The sequence below is a fragment of the Zootoca vivipara genome, chromosome 5 (assembly GCF_965207765.1).
Source record: "Zootoca vivipara chromosome 5, rZooViv2.hap1.1, whole genome shotgun sequence".
Lineage (NCBI taxonomy): Eukaryota > Metazoa > Chordata > Lepidosauria > Squamata > Lacertidae > Zootoca > Zootoca vivipara.
Genome location: NC_142588.1, coordinates 88219559 through 88246853, shown reverse-complemented (window position 1 = coordinate 88246853; position 27295 = coordinate 88219559). Strand labels below are relative to the sequence as shown.

Below are 27295 nucleotides of genomic sequence, written 5' to 3'. Positions count from 1 at the left end.
AGGGCTCTCTTGAGCAAGAGGAGCAGGTTAACTTAGGAACATTTTACACATTACACAGAGGCAGATCTCAAATTTGCCCTCGATTGTGCCGCGAGTGTAAACTCCACATGGCTTCTTAATGAATGTACCTGCGTGCTACATGCATTTATATTAATGATATTTTGGGTGTACACCTAGAATTGACGTGGAGGTAAGGTTGCCACCCTATGCTCAAAACTCCATACCTCTGAAAATTGATGGCAGGAAGTGAGGAGGAATTAAAGAACCTTTGAATGAGGGTGAAAGAGGAGAGTGTGAACTATGGTCTGAAGCTCAACATAAAAGAAAACTAAGATCATGGCCACTGGTCCCATCACCTCCTGGCACATAGAAAGGGAAGAAATGGAGGCAGTGAGAGATTTTACTTTCTTGGGTTCTATGATCACTGCAGATAGTGACAGCAGTCACGAAATTAAAAGACGCCTGCTTCTTGGGAGAAAAGCAATGACAAATCTAGACAGCATATTAAAAAGCAGAGACATCACCTTGCTGACAAAGGTCCATATAGTTAAAGCTATGATTTTCCCAGTAGTGATGTATGGAAGTGAGAGCTGGACCATAAAGAAGGCTGATCGCTGACGAATTGATGCTTTTGAATTATGGTGCTGGAGGAGATTCTTGAGAGTCCCATGGACTGCAAGAAGATCAAACCTTTCCATTCTTAACAAAATCAGCCCTGAGTGCTCACTGGAAGGACAGACCCTGAAGCTGAGGTTCCAATACTTTGGCTACTTCATGAGAATCGAAGACTCCCTGGAAAAGACCCTGGTGTTGGGAAAGAGGGAGAAGGAGAAGGGGACGACAGAGGACGAGATGGTTGGACAGTGTTCTCGAAGCTACCAACATGAGTCTGACCAAACTGCGGGAGGCAGTGGAAGACAGGAGTGCCTGGCGTGCTCTGGTCCATGGGGTCACAAAGGGTCGGACACGACTAAACAACTGAACAACAAAGGAGTTGTTAAGATTCTTTACACATTCTTTACACTTGCTGGAATCTAGTGAAAAATTGAGGTCCAGATCTCGTTTGGGGGAAAAAAAAACCCTTTATCAGCAGTGTAATGATGTTACAAAATCAGCAGCCTCAAAGTACAGTACACAAAAAGTTTCTATTTCTTGGCTTCTCCCAATTTGCAAGTGCTGTATTGATGCTTAGGCACTTGTGAGCCAACTCTCCATTTACTAGATATTTAGAACACTGGGTGACCCCCCAGCCTAATTTCATGTGGGTGGCAAGGAAGGGGGAAATGGAGACTGCATTGCAGTCTCTACGATTCTATGCTATTGTGCACCCTAAAGAAAGCTTGCACATATTGCAGCCCTGCTTTAAATGTGACTAAACAAGAATCTAAACCAGTGCGTTAAAATCTGCAGAGTAAGGATGGGGAACCTGTGGCCCTCCAGATGTTAGAATCAAAGTTTGAAGGGCCCTTGGATTCAAGTGGGAGACTACTGAAGCCTCATCCCTACTTTGGAAGCGCAATGAAAGACACAAAACACTGGAAAAAGCTGCCACCTAACTATTTGAATTCCCTGGTTTTTTTAAAAAATTGGCAGGTGGATAGCAGAGTTGCAAACCTTTTTCTTTTCTCTACTTGTGCACAGACGATTTGCAGAATGCACTGAAACACGCAATTCCTCACCCTCAAATCCTTAAGCACCCATTCTTAAGCAGTGAAGAAAAGACAAGTGGCATAAAAGTCAAAAGATTTATTCAATAAATATAATTTCCATAAACTTTTGTAGAACAACCTATTGACATAGCAGTACGATCAGCACGCTATATTAAACTCTGTTTCCACAGAGGATCTAAAAACGATGGTAGAGGTGGCCACAGTACCCGTGGTCAAGATTACTTGGTACCTATTATTGCTCTAGTTTCCAACAGGCTGCTTTAATGTCCAGCTTGCACAGCTTCAAACAGCTAAGATGGGGCTGCATTCGGTGCTCCTTCCAATGGCACCATGCAGGGGCCTTTTCAAACCTTGAGAGCAGTGCACCCCACCATGCTTGTCCACAACTGAGTATCAAGAGGGCTTGCTCTTTCTTCATGAAGGAGGACCAATTTGCAGGACCTTGAACCAAGCATGTTTGATGAAGCGCAGTCTTTGGCATAGTAAGAATAATGTCTCACACCTGAAAGCACCCTCGTTTTAAAAATAAAGTATTTCCCAGCTTCTTTAAAAAAACAAGTCAGTAAATATTTAATTCTGCAGCTAAGTAACAAAATAGGCTTTCTCTGAAATGGTAATTCTTGTTGAAAACGGTGAGTACACACACACAACAAGCACAATCTGTTGCACGGGATCTCATTGAAACCTAAATTCTGCCCCAAGCTGGAGATTATGAGCTGTGCTTTACCCACCCACCCTACTGAGGCCGAATTACAGCACAATCCTATCCAAGTTCACTCTGCTACAAAAGTCCACCATGCACAGTGGAGATCAGAGACAGCAGGTTTGAGCATGATCAACCATCCCTTTGCAGCGATTTTTCTCCAACTTGGTGCCTTCCGGCCACTGCATGTAGTACTTCAACAAGAGGACGCCAAGTGATGGAAAGCACACCCTGCATACTTCCTAATACGTCTCTGGGCCCTTCTCAGTCAAGGACTTATCATTCTACTGTCCAGCTGTTACGGAGGTTCAACACATTTACATGACACATGGCAAAAAGGATAAAGATGGCCATAGTTGTGTCCGCCACCAAATTATTGTTGGCATTGCTCCATGATGAGCACACAGGCTCTACTAGTAGTTAGTCCCTCAACATTTCCAGGGTCCAGCGTTACCCAGATTTCTCAATGTGGGTTTAACACAAACGTCCCTCCTTCTCCCTCAGGCCAGTCTACACTGCAAATCTTTGGGTTTGCATTCCTTATCCCTGGGGAACCCGGGAAGTTCTGTAAGTGTTGGCAAATGTGTAGTACCTGCACCCAATTGCAATCCCCGGGATTTTAGGGAGCAGAGCCACAGGAGGTGGCTATGCATCAACTCCCCAGTCCATCTAGCTCAGCAGTGTCTACACTGGTTGGCAGCTCTTTGGGGTTCAGCCCAAAGTGTTTCAAAGCCCTACCTGTTGACGCCAGGGCCTAAGCTTGGAACCTTCTGCATTCAAAACAAGGTCTCTACACTTGAGCTACCTGAACTCCAGCTCCTGGCTGCTTTTCTCAGCTTTTCCTATTGGACATTTAAGTCACTCCTGCATGATATATAGAGAGATTTCGATAGACAAATGTTCTACTGATTGCATGTTAGAGACAGGTCCCTGTATGTATGCTTATTTCTTGTCTGTTGTTGTTTAATGTAAACAGAGTGGCTGAGTTTCTTTCTCCAAGCAGAGGATGGCCAAGTCCCGGAAAAATCTGTAAAGTCTGAACTGGTTCTAAACAAGGGGGCCTAAACACCTGCTGATTTCCATGGCCATTTAAGTCTCCTCTGAACTGCACACATTGTACTCTCCAAGCCATGGGTGAAGAACTCATGGCCTGCCCCATATTAAGTGGACTACAGCCACCATCATCCCAGACCACTGGCCATTTTGTATAGGGCTGGTGGGAGCTGGACGTTCCTTACGCCTGTTCTCATGATAAACCAGGCCCAACTGTCAAAGGTTACTGTGAGAGGAGGATTCTCTTCTGTCCCTTTTGAGCCAGTTACATCCAAATATTTTCTGTTGGATCGGTTGAGGGTTAACATTTGGGGCAGCAGAAGAAAGCTTGTTAGCAATGCCAAAATACAACAGATGCAAGTTGCAAAAAGACAGTCGCAAAACCCTTCCCAGAACCACTCCCACACCAACACAAAAGTGGAGAGCAGGAAACATGCTCCACAATCAACGTGTGGCATTTAGGACTATGAATGGGGGATGCCACAAATCTGGCCATGTGCAGACTGGGGTTGGAAGAAATAACGGACTATGAATGGGGGATGCCACAAATCTGGCCATGTGCAGACTGGGGTTGGAAGAAATAACGGACTTGGCCAACTTGAAGCAATGCACAAAGCTGCCTGGCAAGGTTAAACCGTAAGGTGGACAATCCCTGTTGGGTCGTTCTGGGCAGGACTGTTCTAGACGGCATGAGGCTATATGCACAATGTCACACTCTAAGAGAGATGGCTTTCTGAGTCATTTGAGTACCTCCAGAAGCCCCATCTAGCAATCCTAAGGAGCAAAGTCAAGGGTTTGATGCGGTTCCCCGTTGCCAACGTTTTTGCAGACGGCTCCTTGCTCGAGTTCCTACCTGGCGAAGGCTTCCATAGTGATATGAATGAAGATGGCCCTGTTCGTACATCATGCCTCTTCGCAGGGTTTTGGACTGGGAATCTTGTATGAACATTTGATTGCTGAACTGATTGTATGAATTTCATTTTGCAGTTCAGATTCTTCCAGAGGATCGGCAATACACAATGCTAATTTGACACTAGGCTTCCTTGTCTGTATTCCGTGAACTAGAGAGATTTAACAGAACTTACCCCTTACCTAAAAAAAAGGAAAGCGGGGAAATGGGCCCACTCTACTTTTCCTGGCTGGTCTTAACAGGTACAAATATGTTATAATTCATGAATTTCACACCTGATTCATTTTGTTCTGCCTATGGCTGAACCTAGAACTAATCAGACCAAGAAACCAAAATGCACAAACATTTTTTTAAAAAAATAAAATAAAATTATAAAAGCATCTGTGGTCCAATACAAAATATATTAGCTCTGCTTCCATTCACCCCAGGTCCTGTTTCTCATGCACAAAACAAATGGTATAATGAAATAAATCTTCTCTGACTTTGCTTTCCCCCCTCAGATAGAAAATTATACCTGGGCTTGGACAGATGGACTCTTATACGCTTCCTGAATTTGTTAAATACATGCTTCTTCTGCGCCCTTACATACACTGAGGAAGGGAGAGGAGAGAGAGGGGGGAGAAATGGGAAGTTTTGAAAAAATGAAGTCAATCACTCTTCAAATAAGAATTGTGCAACTATGGACAAAAATATTTAAAAATCTAACTCTTCAAACACACTCTCTCTTTTTTTAAAAAAAAAGTAACTTAAGTTATACATTTCAATAAATGCTTGGAGCTGGATTATTTGTCAAGCCTGATGCCTTTTCTAACCTTTTGCCTGAAAAGATGAAATGAAAAGATGAAATGAAAAACCAGGAGGGCAACAGGATGTATGAATTAGTGGTTTATGTCACTGACAAAATGGACTGAATAAGGAGAAAAAATGGAGACAAAATCACTTATGCAAACAGCAGCTATCTGATCACAAGGGGTGTCATCCATCGGGAGCGCCTTCCTTCCTTTGCGTATCTAAATTGAAATGCACGGGAGCTGTGTCACAGTGCTGCTGGCGTATATGGAATTGTTACCCTCCCCCCCCTCTAAGGAAAACATGAACTTGTGGCAAAAAACACAACACTTGCAGCCATTCCTAAAAGTGACAGTGTCTGCAAGCAGAGAGCCCAACCCAGAGGTCAATGCAATGAGATCCAAACACAGAACGGGGTTCTTTGAGGCTTGCTGCATTTTTTGGAAGCAGCCACCAACACAGCTAGTTAAGGCTGCCTCAAAAGCAGCGTGGTGGGGAAAGAAATGGGAATTCCAAAGCGGACATTATAGGGGCATTTGGCTGGTGAGAGCAGCAACCCCACTGGTGCCTGGCAAAAGATGATGGGTGTCATGAGCTCACTGCACTCAATGCGGTTGAGCCCCGATACGGAAACAAAACACAATGGCCTCATTTTATACATTGTGGGTTTTTTTTTCCTCCACCAGGAAGATGCTCTTCTCAGTGCCACTCATGACCTGTTTGGCTCAAAAAGGAAACTGCAGTGGACGTGCGAGCAATTTGCACAGGGGTTGCGTTTTGAAATGTGAACTCCTGCACAGGGGTGATATGGGATTCATAAAAGGGCTGCCACTAAGTCTGCAGTCCCTGCACAAAGCAGGGGAATAATTAACTGCTTAGAAGTGCTCTCGTATTAAGAGGATAATATTACTAAATAAATATATGGAGGGGGGGAATGTGTACAAAAAGCACCCCCTAAAAATCATGCATGCCTGGGGAACAAAGCTATTATTCATTCAACAACACGTTGCTGTGATTTTCCATGTTCAAAACTTCCAGGTAGTCTGACAAGGGTATGACAAATATTGAGCTCTCAAATTTGTGGAGATGATGCAGCTACCACATTAACAGTGCCAGCAATGTCCTATCTTGATTATCTTCTTAAGAGTACAGATCTCTGGAGAGCAAATCAAACCACGTCATTCATTTTAAAGTGATTCCAACATATTGTTGTTGATTGACTCGATCATGGAAAACCAAGAGTATCCATTTGAAGAATGCCAATAAGTTTCGGCTCCATTAAATGGCATTTTCAACATGGTTCGTTGCAAATGATAAGCTGGAACCTTCAAAATCAATATTCTTACAGTAGAACAAATCATAATTGCCTTCCAGCAACATTCAAATGAAATACAGACTATTCCACCCAGGCTGTTTGGCATGGAACCCAGAGGAAAATCTCCTTAAATCTTCTGCAACAATTTGGGGGGAAATAAGAGACACTCCAGGACAAAAATATTTTTCTTAAAAAAATAATAATTGGGGGTGGGAGGTGGATAGCAGATTTGCTAAACCAGTGGTATGCTACTGAATCTGTTTGTAAGCTAGCAAACTTATGGATTTCCACAAGACACCGAGAAAAGTCTCAACATATGATTGAGTCCATTGTGGACAACGTCAAGATGCTTCGGTCGTTGGTATAGAAGGGTTCCGTAGAGCTCCATGATCTAAAGTAACAATAAGAAAGAAGTTTTGCTGACTGGAAATGTGAATTTCTGTTTGGAAAAAGTGGGGAGGGGGATTTTTTAAAAGGATTAAAAAAGAAAAGCAAAAGGAAGTGAGCCAAGGGTCCATCCTTTCCCCATCTAATGCGAATAGTTTAAAAACAGGGATGGGGAACCCAAGGCCTTCTAGATGTTGCTGGACTCCAAATCCCATGAGCTCCAGCCAGGACAGCCAATGGCCAGGGATGAATCTGTGCGTTGTAACATTTTGCATGTGATCAACAGAACATTCCCAGACCCAGAAAAATGGGAAATAGCTTCATGTTTGAAGCACCCCTGTTACTAGCTCATAATTATGTAAACAAAGCCCCTTTACACATATGGGGCTTGTTTTCATGTAGTGGCCATGATTCGGGACCCTGTGGGGGAGGATTCTCAGGATTGTCTACAGGGGAATTGCTGCTTATCATGCACTAGAGGTGACTAACCTATGGCCCCTCAGAACAATATCCACCACCCCTGACAATTGGTCACACTTGATGGGGCCAATGAGAATTGCAAGTCAACATATGGAAGGGGCCATAGGTTAGTCAGCCGTGGCATGCAGTGAAGAGCAGGATCGTCTAGTCATTGTGGAATATTTTCCTCTCACTGGAATGAGCGCAAAAACTTTGTGTTCTGCGGTTAAAGATGCATATTAGTGGCATGAGATTGTGCCACATGTATTTCAGGAGAGAGATTGGGAAGTTAAAAACACACACATTTGGAACAAAAAACAAAAATAAATAATAATGGAAACATCCATCTCCATCCCAGCTATCTGAAATATCTTGAGGAAGTAGCTATGAACCTGTATCATTAATAAAACCACACGATCCAGTATTAACACTTGAGTGACTAATGGAATGACGAACAGTTTGATTGGTGGAAGACAGACGAGCAACATATTTTGGCAACTTAGAAAAGTCATGCACAAATTCTTGTTTTGAAAAATCAATGAAAGCTCAGAATAGAAATCATATTTTAATTTTAAAGCATTAAAAGAGGATTTCAAGTGCTGTACCCATTTCCCCTTCACTCCAAGCATTTAACACCATTAGATGAAACAAAAGCATTCCCATTCAGAATGTCACCAGGTACTGATTTCACATTCCAAATCCTCTTATTTGACAGAATATTCAGTGCTGGTAAACATGGGTGTCATACAATGTCTTCGAGCCAATAAACCAGGTAAATTGTTAGCATGGGTAAGTCAAGAGACTTGATGGATACTGGACCCGTTGGCCATGTGGAAAAATCGTAATATTGGAAGTGGATAACTGAAATGGCTCAAACAGATGTTCTACATGTACTACAAATAATATGGAAAACAGAGCCTGAAGATGTGTGTTTCATTTGACAACAGACAGTCCTGGGACAGATAACTAGAAAGTTCTCAGCTCACACCCACAGTGTTATCAGTCATAAGCAGATGGTGAGACTACTGTCACTAAGCTTACTTATTTCACCCTGGTCCAATGACTCAGAACAGACACTAGGGGTTCTCTGCTAAGAACAGGTTCCCCATTCATTCCCAGTGCAGCAGCTGATCTGAATACATGCTCTGCAGCCTTTCATGAAAGTGAATGAGGACTCCAGGTGCCCAAGAGTTTATTCTCGGTGCACACCTCACTGCTCTGATAGATTCGGGGAAGAAATACTGAAGACTGATACTGTCCTGTTTGTCTCTGATCACAGTGATTTGGGCAACATCTACTCCGTGTCTAGAGCACAACAGCTCTAAATCCATGATTTTAGGGAATGAACTTTTACTCTACAATTGCTGCAGTATAATCTTGGGCGAAGAGACGAGCTAAAATTCCAAACTGTCTGAGGAACAGTGCTGTGCAATTACAAAGTAAAACTGGGCCAGGAAAATCAATAAGTCTCTTTCAAGTGATGATCTAAAGGCAAACCATATTATTTCAGCAGAATTTAAAATCACAACAGAAAATGCTGCAGGGGGCGCTGGGATGGTGCCAAGTCATGTTCTCAGATTGCTTTTTAAGATGCATGGTAAGTTCGAGAGGGTACTATTCTGTCAAATAGGAGACTTTAATCACACCATGCTGGCCATACACTTATAGATGATGCAGAAACAAAAGCAAAAACCACCAGAATTGTTAGCTGAAGTTCAACATGAAGCAGATTATACCTACCTTTTGTGAGAACCATGCATAGCCAGAACCTTTGCGATATTGGCCTGGTTTGCAAATAACACTAAACCCAATGATGGCTTAGCAAGAATGAGACCCCCAGTCTTGCTCCTGCTGCTGCTACTCAGAGCTAAACCACAGCTGCACACTCTTGCCTTGCATGAGAATCTGTGCTCATGGTTTGTCTCACTTCCAGCAAACCATGAGCTGCAACCAATTTTTTTTTTCTTGAGTGGCGTGTTGGCATGCGAGCCAGATTTTCACGCAACTCTTAAGTCTATCCATGATTTAGCTCCGAGTAGTACGGTGGCCGCAGGGCCGGAGAGTGAGTGAAGTGGCTATGATTTTCCAGAACATGTTATCATTCGGAGGTGTTAGGAGAAACTCAGCTGCAACAGGTGATTTTCTACCCCACAAATCTCTCTGTGTGTTTTTGTCACGCTGTTTCCTTCCGGCTACCCTAGTTTTAGCAGAAAGATGAAGTTGCAGGCAAATTCTGCAATTCTAAAATTTGCTGTTCTAAAACGGTTACAAACATAACCGCGCTCATCAAGGATATTTATATGGGCTCTATTGGATATACTGCTTTTTTAAAATAATAAAAAACAGGTATCTACAACTGAAGGAACATTTAGCACTGATTTCTGAATGGCATGTATTGCAGATAGAAGTGGAAAAGTCCTGAAAATTTAAAAACTGTTATTTTGAGCAGTTTTGGCTCTGTCAAGTTTTGGTTCAATTATAAGTATATAAAACTCCTGTTCCATATTGTTAAAAAAAATTTTTTTTTGAAAAAAACCTTCCACTGCCAATGAACAAATAAAAGCCCCAAAATAAAACAACACCCTCCCCAAAGCGTTCCTTTTACATTTACAGAGGAAGTTATATTTCAGGGAAGAAAATGCAACCTTTGTAGAACTAGAATCAGACATTGCAATATATGACTAGTGAGCAGACAGACACTGAACAAACAAGAGATTGCACAAACAGTTTTCTAATTTGCGAACAAAAGAAAGAGCTAAATCAGGGGAATAAATCAGGACAGTGATCAGATTTTGAGGAAAAGGAAATACAAGGCAAGAGAGAAGGGGGGGGTCACATTGATATATGCACACAAGAAAAGGAAAAGCAAAAAAACGGAGCTTTTTTTTTTGGACTGCGGCACACACACAAAGCTTGGCATGAGCAGAAGCTACTCTCTTCTGCTCCCTGGCAAATGCACTCGGATCACTTGTTGGTATTGCAGAGAGCAGGGGAGCCCCAGCTCATGTGCAGCTCCGTGTGTAGGTCAAAGCCACTCTAGGCACACTGCAGCTGCTGGATCGGACAACGTTGCGGGGGAAATTCAGCAAGTTTTCGGAACAAAATACAAATACAAAGGCAGCTTCCTTTCTTGCACTCCATTGAAAGGGCTTCCAGGAGAAGCAGAAACACTGATCTTTTGAGATCCAAAAATAAAAAAGGGGGGTGGGTGGGCCCTACGAGAAGTGCCTCCTGCCTTTCATTAGACATCTACAGCTGCTGGCTCATCGTGCTCCAGTTTATAAGAGAACCGTCGGCAGCAAAGGCAATTGAGAGAAATTCCACACCTGTTGATTCGCGTTGGGCTGCAGCTCCCCATCATTCGCTCCAGCATTCTTCTAAGAGGCGCACATGCTGTTTCTCCATCTGAGAAGCAGCACATGGAGTCCAAGCAGTTGATACCTGCACTTGTCTCAGTAAACTGAGGGGGTGGGGGTGGGGGCAGGTAGGGAAGACAAAGGAGAGATCAGCATATCAGATTCCTAATCTTTTCCCCCTTTCTTTTCTATTACAGGTCATAAATCTCTTTAGAGAAAGGGGGGGGGGAGAAAGCTACACAAATCTTAGGATCATGAACGCAGTATGTACTGTATGAGCTAGCCTACACGCATCCTTCTTACAGATCCTGTAAACTTACGTTGGGCAATTCAGTATAATGCAGCAGAGATGGGGCACCATTTAAAACCTGGACACCTTGCCATGAATGAGAGCGCTTTCCTTTGCACTGGATCCAAAATGGGAAGCCAAAACAACAACAACATTAGCTAGGGACCCAGGATACCCACCCCTTTCCCTTGACCCACGGTGCCCCACTAGATATTTCTGTGTTCTCATTGGCCTAACCAGGACCATACATCTGCCCCCGTTGTTCCATTCCCCACTTTCCAGCACTGCCCACAAGGTCAAAAGCAGCTTTGACTCGGCAACCTACTGACAAAGTCTCATTGACCTGCTGGGTTTGAACTCAACAAGTGGGAATCACTGCTGTGGCTGCGTAAATGGAGAGAAATTTGAAAAAAGGAAACGACGAGGAAACCATTTCGAATTGGCATATGCCTGACATCCTGCCAACAGCTGCTGCTACCACCAGGCCTGATTTTTTATCGAGAAGCAAACCAAGGGACATCTGTTTTCTTACGTGGCGTCAAGGTGCTAAACCTGAGAAGGTAGGTGATTGGAGCTCCTTGGAGGAAGTGTGTGGTACAAATACCAATGAATAAAATTATTTCCATTTGAATTAGGGAGTTTGGGGAGACAGAGCTGGGCAAAGGATGAAAAAAACACCATGTTGAAAGTAGTAACATTAACAACCACCAATAGCACAAAGGGTAAACAAGCAGCGGGGCATTCAAGCTGAAATGAACAAAAAAAGTCTTATTAGTTAGTATGAAACTGGCTAGCAGAAAGAAAGGCACTGAGGATTCCCCCCCCCCAAAAAAAACCCCAAATGGTTAGTGAGGGGGAAAGCAACAATTACATACAATTCAACATCTCAGCTGAAACCCATGTCAGAAGCGTCACAACTTTTTGTACAACTTCAAAACCATTTTAGAAATCTCACAAACGCTGCAATTGTCAATTGCATTGAAACTTATTGCTGGTACTTACAGCCATTTTCTACTCATAAGACTCATAAGCCTTAAGTCTGCACACCCCTGCCCTAAACAGCCTCAGCCCAGTATACCTGAAAGAGTGTCTCCACCCCCATCGTTCAGCCCAGACACTGAGGTCCAGCTCCAAGGGCCTTCTGGCGGTTCCCTCCCTGTGAGAAGTGAGGTTACAGGGAACCAGGCAGGTGGCCCTCTCGGTAGTGGCGCCCGCCCTGTGGAATGCCCTCCCATCAGATGTCAAGGAAATAAACCACTACCTGACTTTCAGAAGACATCTGAAGGCAGCCCTGTTTAGGGAAGTTTTGAATGTTTGACATTTTATCATGTTTTTAATTTTCTTTTGGAAGCTGTCCAGAGTGGCTGGGGAAGCCCAGCCAGATGGGCGGGGTATAAATTATTATTATTATTATTAGACAGCTTAATGCCCTTCTCTCCTCTTTCTTCTATTCACTCCTACGTCACCACAGTCCTGCCGAAATATAATTTATATATTTTCTCCCAACTTCTACTTACCAAGACATATTTTATTGCATTTGAGAACAGTGCCCCTGGACACTTCAGGTCTCTCTCCACCTGTTCCTTGCACAGGAAACTAATGGGCACTCCTACAGACAGATCTCTTGGGTCCTACCCAGGAAGTCTTACCTCAGAAGGGGGAAAAAATATCTATGGACATCCTAGAGCAGACCAGACTACAGGCTACGAAAATAAAAGGAACTAGCTGAAATCTGCTACATTTCAGAGGAGGATAACCAACATGTGGCCTTCCCATCATTCCTGAGCACTGACCATATTACTTGGGGCTGATGGGACTTGGAATTCAAAAACATCCAGAAGGCCACAAGACTAGCCATTCCCCTACTTTAAATATAATTGGTGGTCGTAAAACGCTTTTTAAAAAAAACCTTCAGACCAATGCAGCACGTCCCCATCCCCCCCATTAGTTCCTAATGGAATTAAGAAACCAAATTAAATCAATGTGACAATATTAGTGATCGAGTTTGTTAGGAAAAACACAAAACCGGAGGCATGCCAAGGTGTCAAAAGTGCTTCATGGTGAAAAGTGCAGGGCACAGGGCACCACAGATGAATCAATTCATGATGAGCTAAATTATTAGGATATAGAACTCGGGTACTACCTAGGGCACACGGTCACTCTCGCTGCCTAAGAACATCTGTTAGCAGTTGCCTGCTGTCCTCCCCTCTGTGCCTGCCTCCAGTAAAATCACATGCTGAGGTGACTGAACCCCTTTCTTCTTCCATCTAAAAAAGGACACAAAAAGCAATAGACCTTATAAAGCACCCAGCCGTTCTACAGAAATAAAGACAGCCGTTACACTCAAGTAAACGAGGTGCTCAGGGCAACATTCTCAATGCTAGTTGTATGCAGTTCGCTTACCCACAAGCTGAAATGCCAGTGAACAGAAAACAAAAATTAAACAGAGAAGATGCAAATGTTTAATCAGCAATCTGTCATAAGTGATTTGGTTCTATGCTTGAGCAATGCAGCAATTGTGGTACTTTAATCCACTGGGGAACGTTACCTGCAAACCAGGGTGTCTTGAGTGCCATCCCCTGTGTTCTGTATAGCACCTTGCACAATGGTGAGTACCATGAAAAGGGCTACAGACGTGTGCTTTATTGGACCCGAGAGAGGCATACTGGCACTTGAGCATGGCTGGTCTTAGTTTCCACAGCTGGTGGCTGTATAAATTGTGATGAATTGTGGGGGAAGATGTGTCAAAGGCTAATGGCTTAAGCAGCACGCCCTGCTAGCTGAACTAGACCCAGGGACAGTGGCTAATTTAAGACAAAAAGATGTAGAAACTCAAGCCTGTGATTAGTGTCAAGGTATAGTGATTAGTGTCAAGACAACAACTTGGGAGACCAGGTTTTAATCCCCAGTCATCCATGAAGCTCACTGGGTGTCTTTGAGCCAGTCACTGCCTCTCAGCCCAATCTACCTCGCAGGGTTGTTGTAGGGATTGAGGAAGGGAAGAACAATGTTTCCCATCTTGAGCTCTTTGGAGGAAAATGTGGTATATAAATGCAATTAATAATTATTATAATACAATCAACCTTTTCCCCTTGCTCCTACAACTTGCTCTGAGAATAGAATGAAAAATTCCAGGAATTCTCTTGGTTTGCCAAGGTATCTCTGATGACCATAGAGGGAGTGGCTACTTTCTCTCCCTTTTTTCTCTGCAGCAGCTTGCAATGACTTATGGTCAAGTTGCCAGAACGCACTTGGATCCACCCCCTGCCTCAGTTGTGATTTCACAGAAAATGCTCTTCCTTGCAGGGTAAATACGGACCTGAGCGTTACTGAAGACAGTTGCTTTTCAGTAATGTAAGTGAGCTTCGTTGAAAAAAGATGAAATGGGCGGGGATGAATTTTTATATCTTGTAAATATAACACAAGAAATCCAATTCATGACGTACATAAACAAATTAGGGCTTTAAAACAAAATAAGGGGAACACTGGTCTGCTGTTTTGCATGTGCTTCTGCTAGAAAGGAGTTAATTCCTAGCTCCTGTAGCTGTAGCATCCCTTTTCAATGTACTTCATGTACAATATCTAATGGCACTATTCTATTGACTGTTGTAACTTTCACTAAAAGCATATTTAAACCACCTTACTATTGCTTTGGGTCAACATGCTCCTGGTTCCTGCCTGATTTACTTCACAACTTCAGAATGATCAATGGGGGATTCTTTCCTGGGGAAATAATGTCATTCACATGAGATATTGTCCAAGATCAGATTTATATTGGTAAAAGCAAAAAGCATGAGATCTAAAACAGGGTTTCCCAAACTTGTGTCTCCAGCTGTTTTTGGACTACAGTTCCCATCATCCCTGACCCCTGGGTCTTGCTAGCTAGGGATGATGGGAGTTAGTCCAAAAACAGCTGGAGACCTAGTTCGGGAAACACTGATCTAAACAAATCTAAAGGTAATTACTATGCTCATTGTTTTTCAGGAGAGTACTGATTTGCAATGCGCTTTGAATTGGTATTTATTTTTCATTTGACAAGATTCACATACTTGATCAATAAAACCTCCAAGGGCTTTTTAAAGTAGTATACTCCCAAGTCAGCTTTCCATGAAAACTAGCAAACCGTTTTTAACTGCAGTATTTGCAAGCTTCAAAATTAGAACTTCAGATTTCATAGTGCCTTTTGTGAAGGCACTCTGGCCAATGCCCCAGGTTCTGGAACACAACTTTCTCCTGGAAACAGGGAATTAGGCTGAATAGCTTTAAATTTGAGGGGGCTTGCAGCCTGATCCTCAGAAGTAAATGGCACCAAGTTCAATGGTATTTACTCTCATGTGTGCAGCCTTAGTCCTGTAAGCTCAGTGGAACTACAGGCTATTAGACATTTATCCATTAAAGTGATCCGTATCCTGCTTTACAAATTTGTTCGCAGGTTTTAAAGATAGAAAGCCATTGAGCTTAAGGCTTTATGCTTCTGTGGGCTTTGTAATACGGTGGCATGCTCATTCCTGCATCTCCAGTCAAGGAAGAACTGATATAACCTGAAACACTACACTGCTCCAATTGAGATTTTAGCATATCAACTCTTCCAGCAGCAAATAGTTAACAAAATAGCTAAACCATGTGTCCTAGGCTCAATACATTTACCGATGAAGCTACATTGCCATGTGGAATCCCTTTTGGCCTTCCTGGTAAATGGTAATTAACATTTTAGCTAGGAGGGGTCATTTATCAGTAAGCCTGAAGAACAGTTAAAGCAGGCTTCCTCAAACTCAGCCCTCCAGATATTTTTGGCCTACAACTCCCATGATCCCTAGCTAGCAGGACCAGTGGTCAGGGATGATGGGAATCGTAGTCTAAAAACATCTGGAGGGCCAATGTTGAGGAAGCCTGCATTAAAGTATTTGGCTTATGGCCTCCCTCTTTTATCTTTTGCAGATTTAGCAAAGCATGCTGGGAAACACCCACAATTATGAGGTGCTGAATTAATGTTTCTGGCAAGTCTTAACTCCATCCAAAAGTATAAGATCAACGTTATCCTTAATATTTCTGTTACTTGAAAGCTGCTATTCTGATGAAAGGTGCAGAAATGCGTAAGAGTTTATTGACAACAGAAGAAAAGCAGCATATAAACAGAGATACAGGGACCCATTTATTCATGTCTGCAAAACTAATGTCTGGAATGACTTACTCATGTCTGGAAAACAGCAGAATCCACCACTACCTCCAGACTAAGGTTTTCTTCATTTCTATTGCTAATACAGCATCAGAATTTGTTGTTGTTGAAGATCAAAAAAGAGATACTGGGTCATTTGATTGCTGAATGACGGCAGCAACCATGGAATTGGGTTTTTGATTTTGACATTTAGTAGCAGCCAGCGACTAACTAGGAAAGGGATTTTGGATCATAGTTGATAGCTCAATGTAAATGTCGCCCTTGCACGTGGTTGCTGAGAAGGGAGCAAATTCCACGGAAAGAACCCAAAAATAAAACAGGCAACAACATAATGTGTTTATACAAATTTATGGTCTGATGGCACTTGGAATATCATGTATGATTCCGGTTGCTGTACCCCATTATATTATTGCCAGGAAAGCTGAAGAAAAGGGAAACCAAAACCATGAAGTGGTTGGAACAAGTGCCCTATGACTAAAATGTTTTGGAGAAAAACGTGAGGAGAGACAAAAGAGAGGCATGTAAAATTATGCACGGCATGGAGACGGTGCAGGGAGGCTTCTCCCTCTTTCATAATGCCAGAATCTGAGGCCATCTATTGCGATGGCTGAGGATTCAGGACAGACAGAAGGAGGAAGCACTTCACGCACTAAATAGCCAGACCAGGGTTTCCCAAATGTGGGTCTCCACCTTTGTCGGACTACAACTCCCATCATCTCTAGCTAGCAGGACCAGTGGTCAGGGATGATGGGAGCTGTAGTCCAAAAACAGCTGGGGACCCAAGTCTGGGAAACCCTGGGTTTAGTTTATGGAATTTGCTGGCTAAAGCTGTACTACTACCAAATTCAAAAGGTTTAATAGGTCAACCATATTAATGGAGATTACGGCTGTCAGTGGTTACTAACCACAGTGACTACGAACCACCGTTGGAGGCAGTGTGGTTCTAAATACCTGCTTCTGGGGACCGCAAATGGGTAGAATGCTATGGCACGTAAATCCTGGCTTGTGGGCATCCCATAGGAAACAGGATGCTGGACTAGACACGCCTTTATCAGATGGAGTAGAGTTCTTCTTGTGAGATTTTAATGCCTTGGGAAACATCAATATTTACTATTAAATGACAGAAATCAAGCTGAAACTCAAATCATTCTGCAAAAGCACTTGGGTGGTTTGTGTTTTCACTGTTCTGTGTCAGTTTTCTGACCTTTCCCACTACACTTCCACACCACCACCGTGGCAGAAAGGCTGCTTATGACTTTTGAAAATAAAGGTAAATGGAATGAGCCACTTGTATGGTGTGGTACGGCTAGAAGAAGCACAAGTACTTCAGTGGCCAAGTTTCATTTTCCCCAATTTCCTGCCTTCGAGCAACAGGTGATTCTAAACCCATTTGGGGGTATCAACGCCCAAGGCAGAAAGCAGATATATATATATTTGAGGGCTGCCCACAAAAAAAAAAATGTGGAAGGAGTAATCAATCACTATAAGACAGGCATCCCCAAACTGCGGCCCTCCAGATGTTTTGGCCTACAACTCCCGTGATCCCTAGCTAAGAGGACCAGTGGTCAGGGATGATGGGAATTGTAGTCCAAAACATCTGGAGGGCCGAAGTTTGGGGATGCCTGCTATAAGATATGCTATCGGCTTAAAACTATGCGAACTGGGGGAAATGTGCTTTGGATAGGCTGAAAACCACAAAGCCTGTGTGATGCCCAAGAGATCATATGAGTACTTCCACATATCACAGTCAATGCTGACACATTATTAGTACTTATTCTGATGACATTCTACCCGCCAGGGACAAGAAGTCTCGACAATTCAAATTTTTGACAGGTCAGATTGGAAAGTGTTTGTTTACACACTGCCAAAGAAGCATCTGTATTGACTCCGCTGCAAAACCAATTCAGCTCAGTTCGGAGAAATGTATATTGACTTAATTCACGAAGATATGCACGAGCCTTGTGTGCACATGCTCTTTTTCGGCCCATCATGAAAGAATACTTCAGAGTTTGATTAACAGTAGCTCCCCATTATGTCCGAGCTGAAAAACTACAGTTACCACAGCTGGAACAAGGCCAGGACCTTTAAAACAACTTCCAACTGTGTTTCAAGATTCCCCGATTCAAATGCAACCTGGAACTATGGCAGATTGATCCAGGAAGTGAATCGCAGTGCATCCAAAAAGCCGGAAAGGGCCAATAGGAGGACAGAGCACATGGGCAGAAGGCTTTGTGCATATCTTGGCATGTTAAGCTCGGAAAGGTAGGCATGTCTGAATTCGTAATTCACAGTTGTAATTCAGGATGTCAGTTTTAAACCTTGGATGCGAAACACCACCTTATAACACGGATGAAGAGCAGAGCTGGAGGCCAACAGGCCTTTAAACTGGGCCTTTATTTTTGTGCAAATTTCTCCTTTATTTGCTCTCTTTAAGTCCCATCCCTGTAGATCACCTGCTGATCAAGTGCATTAGAAGCATGTTTTGGCTGGCAATGCATTCACTCAGTCCATAGCTGCCAAGTTATCCCTTTTTTAAAGGGATTTTCCCTTATGCTGAATAGGCTTCCTCGCGAGAAAAGGGAAAACTTGGCAGCTATGACTCAGTCTAATCAACACCGTCCCATCAACCCCTTGCTTACAATAAACACATCCATAGGGCATTCAGGTACAAAACACAATATAAAGCTGCACAATGTTTACACATATATACACAAACCACAAGGAAGTTGCCCATCACTTGTGCTTTTTTTTTTTTTAAATCGAATTAGCAAAAGTCAAAGTAGTCAAGAATGAACAGTTATGTTTGCTGCAGCTGCAACTGCCCGACATGCAGAAAGCAGTTAACATCATGGATAGTTAAGTTAAGCAGAAGCGCTGGGACCATGCTTGAAAGATTTTTGTTATTTTATACAGCAGAGCGGGGAGTAGACTTGGGATTCTGAACATTGATCGTCATGCTTGCAACCTCACCCTCACCCCCCCAAGAAGAACTATTTTTGTTTTCAAAATGCATGCTGCATTTGGGTCTGCAAACACAGAGCGAAGCTAAGGGCTGTGTGGGAGACAGGAAGGCACGAATGTGCGCTGCCGCTACTGCGCTCTCAGTCCACACCACTGACCATGCCTCTTGCCCCCTTTTCTCTCTCATTGCTGATTAGCTGGCCTTCAGCATGCATAAAAGTGGGTAAGGAGCTGCTCCTCCTACTCTACCTAATTTTGCTCAGCTGACTCGGAGCCCTGGACAATGGCTGCAGTGCGATGCATTCCTCGCTTAAAGCAACTCTGCTGGAGTACATCTACAGGTGGACAAAGAAGGGATGGAACACACAGGTCAGTAAGAAGCAGTCACCTTTATATATTATATATATATATAAAAAGACAGACACAGGACAGGATCTTTAGAGTCAAAGATCTTTTTTTTCCAAAATGCAGGGACTAATCTCATAGGCAGAGCAAATAAGCGCAGGGACACTGGTTTCCGAATGGTTAACACGCGTCACTTAGCCCAATATGGGCGGTAATGGTTTGATAAAGGAAAAGGAAAATCGTATGTTCGCAGCAAATTAAGAATGCACTGCGCTGAATTAACACACGGCTGTGTCAGCTATGGGCAACATACGCTCGACCTGCACAGTGTGGCTTCCCTGGCTGCATTTGTTTTTTTAACTTGTTGCAAACCAGTGTTCCTCCACATAGGGGATTTAATACAAGCAGGTCAACTTCTAACACCATCCATGTCATTTGGTCTTTGCCATCCCATTTTCAACTTCCCTTCTTGTGGGTGGTGGGTGGGTGTGGAAAATAGGGATAGGCGAACAAAGTTTTACATAAGCTCTGGTACAAAAGCCAAGAGAAGGAGGTTGCACAGCAACCATGGACTGGTTTGCACATCATGGTAAGCCAGAATATATTTTACTGTGACCACACAAATGCATGCACTCTCTCTCTCTCTCTCTCCTGGAGAGGAGCTTGAATCCACTTTGCTCCTCCTTGGGGGGTTTTCAGCAAGTGTGGGATGGCAGCTAAGCAAAGGTTTGACTCAGCGTGTTGTCCAAACCAGGGATCATGGTTAAGGCTCCTCTAACTGCTTGACCATAATTTGCAACCACAGGACAAACCTTGGCTACAGAACATGGTTAAGGAGGAGAGACTTTAAGCACAATCTTAGGTTCGGACAACGTGTCAAACTATGGCTTAGCTACGAGGTCAAGAGAGTCAGGGAGGGAGCCAGTGGGCTCATGCCAAGCCACAGTTTGGCTTAATGACACCTGCAAACTTGGCTGCTGTGAACTGAAGCTGTGGCTTTGAGCCAAAAATGAACATTTCACAGGCACACAAATATGACACAAAATGGAGGAACAGAAAAAAAGCACACCCTTGGATATATACCGAGAGCAGACTACCCATGAACTAATCTTCATTAATAGGAACTGGAGCACATAATTTTAATTTAAGGCTTTTTCAAATGCCATTGTTGGTGAGTGTTTCTATTAGCATGTTAACAATGCACACTGTAAGTGAGGAGACCTGTCTATACAGAGGATGAATTTGAAGCCATTTATGATTAATGGAGCTACTATTTATTTCATATTTTCATCAGTTATTGGCATCGCCCACGCACAACAAATCAACACTAAACACATTTAATGCTTTATTACTTAAGCATGAAAGCTGCAAACTAGTAAAATCGTGTAGTTCAAGCATTCTTGTTGTAGCACAAGACTAATTGTATAGTTAAATCACACAAGCAGCTGAACAGTAAACATTCACTTTGGCTGTTTTAATGTCACTTCTGAACAGCTAGATGTCCGCTTTCAACTTTCTTTGACTCCCTAGGCATAAACTGACATGAAATTCATACTTTTTTGAGAGAGACACACAATGTGGGTCTCATTGCATTCTCCTTTACAGCTAAATGTTCAGTGCTTGGTTCCAAATATATTTTTTCTCCTTTTCTGAGCTGAAAATAGCATCTTAAATGCCAGTTTTAGTCAGGTAAAAGAAATCTAGCTTAACAACTGATGAACTTAAACAGGAATTTCAGATAATGCATTAAGTGGTGTGAATATTAGCAGAGAATTCTCTAATCTGCTCCCAAATGCAGGACCAGTGGTCACTTGAGTTATCAACTGTGTCTGGTCTATACCAATTCAGGCAACAGGTGGGGGCTGAGGGGATGGTTATGTAAGCTATTTATATGGAAGATGGGTCAGACTAGCACATCAAATGGGAGGATTCTAGCCTAGCTGTTTTCTAGGTTTGGGGGTAAACCCTGGTCTAATGTGGTGCAGTCCAGATACAGGATTGTTGCCTCTGTGAGATGCCCACCGTTGTCCATTCTGACCACAATTGTTTGGATACTATTTGTAGGAAGGTCGTTTAGAAAATTCAACAATAAAGTTCAATAAAAACAATAAATAAAGATCAATTAAACTGAGATGCAACGAGTCACTTGCATGATGAGTTAAGGAGGGTCATAAAATATGGCAGGCGTTAAGACTGTTAGGAGAAACAGAAGCACTGCCCTAAAGTGACCATGTTTGATTTTAACCTCCTGAGAAAGTATTTTGTGTTAGAGGGTTGCCTGCAAAAAAGTAGTTAGGGATACAATCCAAATGCATGGAATGTATTTTGTATCACTTGCACTTAACTAAACTCACATTTATACATGTCTTAAGGCATGACTCAGTATGGTTGGGAAGGATGAGGCTGATTTCAATAGGCTGTATGCAACCAACAAGGAAATATGACTGAAGTTTACAGATGCAGACAAATGAGACATTCCATTATTGCACAAAATATAGATCATATTTTATTAACTGCACATCACAAATTGCTGGAGGACCGTTCAAGGTCTTGAAAGACCACTAATATGCAGATATTAGCTGCTGTGTTGGCAGTCTTGTTTAAGAAATACTGTACCTAGAACTGGCCTTTCCTAGCAACTGCCCCTTGCACAGCATCACAGGTGGCTAATGGACAGTCTACCAAGTTTAAGCTGAGTAAAATAAACATGCAAATGGAACTGAATTCCTAAAACATAAAACAATAAGTTCACACACCCTACGCTGGATCCAGGCTTCCTGTGAACTGAGTTCTGCTTATAGGGAATGCCTGCTGGAGAAAAGCAATTTTCGCCAATTCTTCTTTCCTCCTGTAGCCCTGTGTTCTATGAAAAGCGGCCCCAGAAACAACATGGCAGATGGTGCAGAGAGCTGCAGAGTGAACTGGGGTCTCCCTGCATTTCCTACACTGGGAGCCCCTACAGCAGTATTTCCCGAACGTGGTCTCCAGCTGTTTGGGGACTACAATTCCCATCATTACTGACTACTGGTCTTGCTAGCTAGGGGTGATAGGATATGTAGTTAGAGACCCAAGTTTGGGAAACACTGCTCTATGGGATCCAAGCCAATGATTCCCCCCCCCTGCTAGTTGCATATGGAGTCTGCTTCCAAGACAAATAAGAAATGAATTACAGATATTGGAAGTGCTGGAGGAGTCTTCCTGTGGCTTATAGACCTACAATTCAAAGCAATAAACAAGTCACTCTGATTGGACAGAATGTTATACTGTGCCATAACATGTTCCGGTCTTCAGGAAGGCATTGTTTACAATGGGCTGTATTGTGGAAGACAGAGTTGTTAAGTACAGATTCTGAATAGAGATTTTGTGGCATCCTGAATATAAGAAGAGGATTGTTCTGTTTATCAAATAATCACACACAAAAAAACCAGGGATGGGGAAATACCAGCAGGAGACCAACCTTCACAGGCATCACCCTAATACGAATCACCATGATGCTTCTCCATGCGTCATGTCTAGCAGGAGTAATTTGTAAGAGGCCTAGGCAGGGCTCAAGGGGACTGCCAAGCACAGAGTATTACAGCAGGAGATCTACTGCCTGCGCAAGGAGGAAGAAGCTACTGGGAGGGAGTTCTCTCATGAAACTCATTAAAAGACAGGACCTTCTACTGTTGGCAGTACACAGAGGAAGTGCTGCCCCTACATCATCTTCTCATACTTGGCTCCGCTTGACTGGGAAAGGGTAAGGAAGGATCTACTGTGCATTCAGCTAAAATCCGCTGAATGCAGAATAGTGCATCTGTATCGTTAACGGGCAATATTAGCACACACGTGTGTGTGTGTGTGTGTGTGTGTGTGTGTGTATAAAAAGGGCACATTTGTTGCCAAATGTCTCCGACCAAAAGGTTCCCTGATCTTGAACCGAGACTCAGAATGAATGCTTAGGATGCCCATTTATAAGACATGCTACCTTGTCAGCAATGGCTGATCTCCCACTATGACTTAAATGCCGGAATCCATGGAACATGAACCAGGAACTAGTGGCTACCAACAGCAGTGAAACACAGCCCCCAAACGACAGGAGCACTAGAGCGGGAGGCTGTTACAGAGTACTTTGGGCTGCCAAGGATCAAGAGGAAACCTGGTATAGTATCTGGTGATCTAACAAATGCAGAAGGTTGGGTTCACAAACCAAATTTTAGACATTTTCCTATCTCCCCAGAGCCACTGCAGATTATAGAGCCCAGGCTTCTCGGGGTCTGGCCTCATCCAAAACAGATCCATAATTACCTCAAGCTCTGTCATGGCGTTACTTGAGGAATTACATACACATGCCTTTTCTGGACAATGTCCTCGGGGCAAGGGGGAAATGCTGGGGGCAGATCCAGGCACAGGAAATATGATCCAAGGTGCTGTGCATGCAAGAGAAGATGAGAATTGTGGGGAAAGTAGTTCCCTTGATGCTGTAATCATGTGGATTATAAAACCAATATCAGTGAGGAGTTGCAGTGATCCATAAGACCTTAAGCAAGAATATTTATCACTGAAAATTTCCATCCCTGGCAATAATCCTACTTTCACTTCCATTCTAGTCAAGAGACTAACCAAAAAAAAAGCCATTTACAATCTTCCATGTACAGTAGGAGATTTCTATTTTACGCACGGTAGCATCACAGTAATTCATCTGAGAACTGCAGGAAAGGTTTCATATGCAGAGAAAAGTTCATTAGACTTGCAGGGGATCTCCCTGGTAAAGCCTCCTCTTTTAATGTTAGAAAAACCACGTGTAGGTGCAAGTTACCTGTGCTTTTTCTGTACTTGTGGGCTGCAGGTGTCTGTACAGTACTTTTTTCACAACATCGAAAAACAAACAAGTGACAACTATGATGATTATGGCAAACCAAGCAGAGCCACTGGAGAGCAACTGGACAAATACGAAGTACATGTCTTGGGTGTGCAAAAATGGCCTGGAATAGTAAGAACAAGTTACAGGAAAACAGATGAATGAACAAGAACAAATCAATTTTTACCACTGCCTAAAGTGGAAAAGCATGCAGAATCCCCCACCCCCACCCCAACTGCCCAGCAAGGAACCGGTAGCAGAAGACTCACATTTTATACTGTTTTCTAGGGGTAGCTTAAAATTTCTGGTACCAGTCATCACTCCTTTTTGTCTTTTGAGCAGATTTTGGGAATGTCTATCTAACACACCGTTGGTATGTATGCGTGTTCACTGACTCAAGTCCTGGGATGCTCCTTGGTTCAAGAGCAGGCATCCCCAAACTGTGGCCCTCCAGATGTTTTTGGCCTACAACTCCCATGATCCCTAGCTAACAGGACCAGTGGTCAGGGATGATGGGAATTGTAGTCCAAAACATCTGGAGGGCTGAAGTTTGGGGATGCCTGTTCTAGAGCATCTAGATGATTTACCCCTGAAATTACTACCCACCATTTTTGGATCCATGGGGCTGTGACTTGCTTGCTCAGGGGAGTACTTGAAAGAGCCAATAACAGCAATCCAAGTTTCTTGGGCACATGCATATGTATGGCGATCCTGCATTCTGCTCACTGACCTTTTAAAACTTGTCACTTAACTTATTCCCATCAATCCACTTCACTGCATTCATAGCAAATATTCCCCTCCCACCCCCTGCACATAGCACAGACTACAAGAAATCTGCTCTTCTGTTGGCATGCAAAACACACACACACACACACACACACACACACACACACACACACACACACACACACTTACCAGATAATTCCTCCATAGAACAAGGAGAATACAAAGTAAAACACAATGGAACCCCAGGTAACAAAATGGTTTATCCAGGTCCAGAAATGAGTCTCTAAAGCCATCTAAAAGCAAAAGAACAAAGTTGGCATAAAATCACCAAACAGAAAATACATTTACAGTGGTGCCTCGCTAGACGAATGCCCTGTAAGACGAATTTTTCACTTAAAGAGATTTTTCGAGCGGAGGTTGCCTCACTAGATGAATTCGTTTTGTGAAAAATTTGTCTAGCGAATTGCGGTTTCCCATAGGAATGCATTGAAATTCAATTAATACGTTCCTATGGGCAATGTTTTTTTAAAAAAATTCAGTGCATTCCTATGGGATTCACTAGACGAATTTTTCGCAAAACGAATTGAGTCACAGAACGAATTAAATTCGTCTTGCGAGGCACCACTGTAATTAGTATAAAAGTGGTCCCCACTCTTTAATGGGGGTTCACCATGAGGCTGCACAGTTGCTGGAAAAAAGCAACACTCCGCTTCTTTCCCTGGTTGACACCTTTTGGCCTAGGCTGGTGGCAGAACAGGTTCCCTTTAAAGAAGTCTTCCAGTACTTTCTCTTAGGGTTCACTGGGAACTACACAATTTTTCCAACTGGTGTACAGTGGTACCTCTACTTACGAATTTAATGCGTTCCGAACGCACATTCATAACTCGAAAAAAAAGTAAGTCGAATCACATAGGAATGCATTGGGAGAAAAAATTCGTAAGTCGAAGCAACCCTATCTAAAAATTCGTAATTAGAAAAAACCCTATCTAAACCGCATCCAAGATGGCGGATGGAGCTCCATTTGTAAGTAGAAACATTTGTAAGTAGAGGTACCTCTGTATTCTTTTAAAGTTTGCCTGAGAACTCCAAAGCTAAGGAGATTCCTTTGAAATAACCCAAATCCAAATATGTATTTGACATAGGATGCCTACTTTCTCGGCCTCACTGAAAGGTGAAATTTTCAATGTGAAAATGATAAATGATGAAAAGTTAGATGACTAATTCAGTTCACATCTAAATCTGGTTGTTCTTGAACATTCAAGAAAGAGCTAGAAAAGGCGTGTGAAAGCCTCGCTTTCTAAACCGTTAGGGAAATCGAAGACAATTAAATGTGCATAGCAAAGTCACAACTGTGTTACTATACCTTCATTGTCACTGTTATAACCATAACCGTGAAGACCAGAGTACCAAATGTCCAGTTTCCAAACATCTGTGAAAGGAGAAAGAACAAGATGCAGCGTGTTACTTACAAGATGCAGGTGAAAGTTACTTTAACTCTCCCCCCACCCCAGTGAAAGCAGCTACATGTGATGCAGCTACAGTGGTGAAACTAATTCTACTGAAAGCACAGAAATGCAAGAGGCTAACTATTTAGTAAAGTAAGAGGGGGAAGTGCAAAGCAAAACAGGGAAGAGGAGTATGAGTTACAACATTCAGATCCCCACCAGACAGACAGCCAATTATACGTAAACACCCAGCTACTGAAAAATTCTACAGCAGTGGGAAAGCAAGTAGCCTTTAATTTCTGGGGTTGGGATATTTTCCTTTCAATGCAGCATCACATTTAGATTTTGCAAACCAGAGCCTGCAAAACTCAAAAATAATGGTGGGCACTTATTTCAAGGATCAACTGTACAACAATTTAGAGCAAGGCTGTGCAGACTTTTCGGAAAAAAACAGTGTGAACTAAGAGAATTCAGGCACATGTCCATCAGTTGCGGTATTTGTATTCCTGCTACAATAAATGTAATCAATCCAAGTATGTAACCGTTCACATCCTCCCATCTTAAATCTGCACCAGATTTTGGGATATACTCCCTGGACTCTGATATTGAAATCTTGACCACATATTTTTAACTGCTACCCTTAATGACCATGAAGTCTTAAAATATTGCTGTGTAGATTAGATGAAGGTGTGAGAAGATGCATTTCATTTCACAGGTCATTCCGATGGTTACCAGAATGGAGACAATGAAAGACTCTAGCCAGAAATGTTCAAGGAAAGAAAGAATATTCTACTAAATTGTATTCAATGGAAACCTATAGAGAAGGAAGGGATCTTCACTTCACCCCTTAGCCACACACTGGAGGAAACCA

General features: G+C 42.8%; 1 protein-coding gene across 7 annotated transcripts in view; it reads right to left on the bottom strand.

Annotated features, from left to right (window-relative positions):
• Window positions 1–1731: 1731 nt before the first annotated feature.
• The window catches only part of ATP11B (ATPase phospholipid transporting 11B (putative)), an 83869-nt gene continuing 58305 nt past the window's right edge, over window positions 1732–27295 (bottom strand). The window contains exons 26-31 of one of the 7 annotated variants that reach the window (XR_015949916.1): window positions 26343–26408; window positions 25169–25272; window positions 24212–24377; window positions 13075–13198; window positions 10613–10746; window positions 5207–6831 (exon numbers count right to left, since the gene is read on the bottom strand). Coding sequence is in view for 6 of the 7 variants with exons in the window: in XM_035134135.3 (XP_034990026.1) it covers window positions 10528–10746; window positions 24212–24377; window positions 25169–25272; window positions 26343–26408 (555 nt within the window). In the remaining variant the exon portion in view is untranslated. Of the gene's footprint in view, window positions 6832–7832; window positions 10747–13074; window positions 13199–17057; window positions 17197–19317; window positions 19404–24211; window positions 24378–25168; window positions 25273–26342; window positions 26409–27295 lie in introns of those variants that run through there. The other 6 variants (XM_035134138.3, XM_035134140.3, XM_035134137.3 and 3 more) reach the window with 6 other exon arrangements.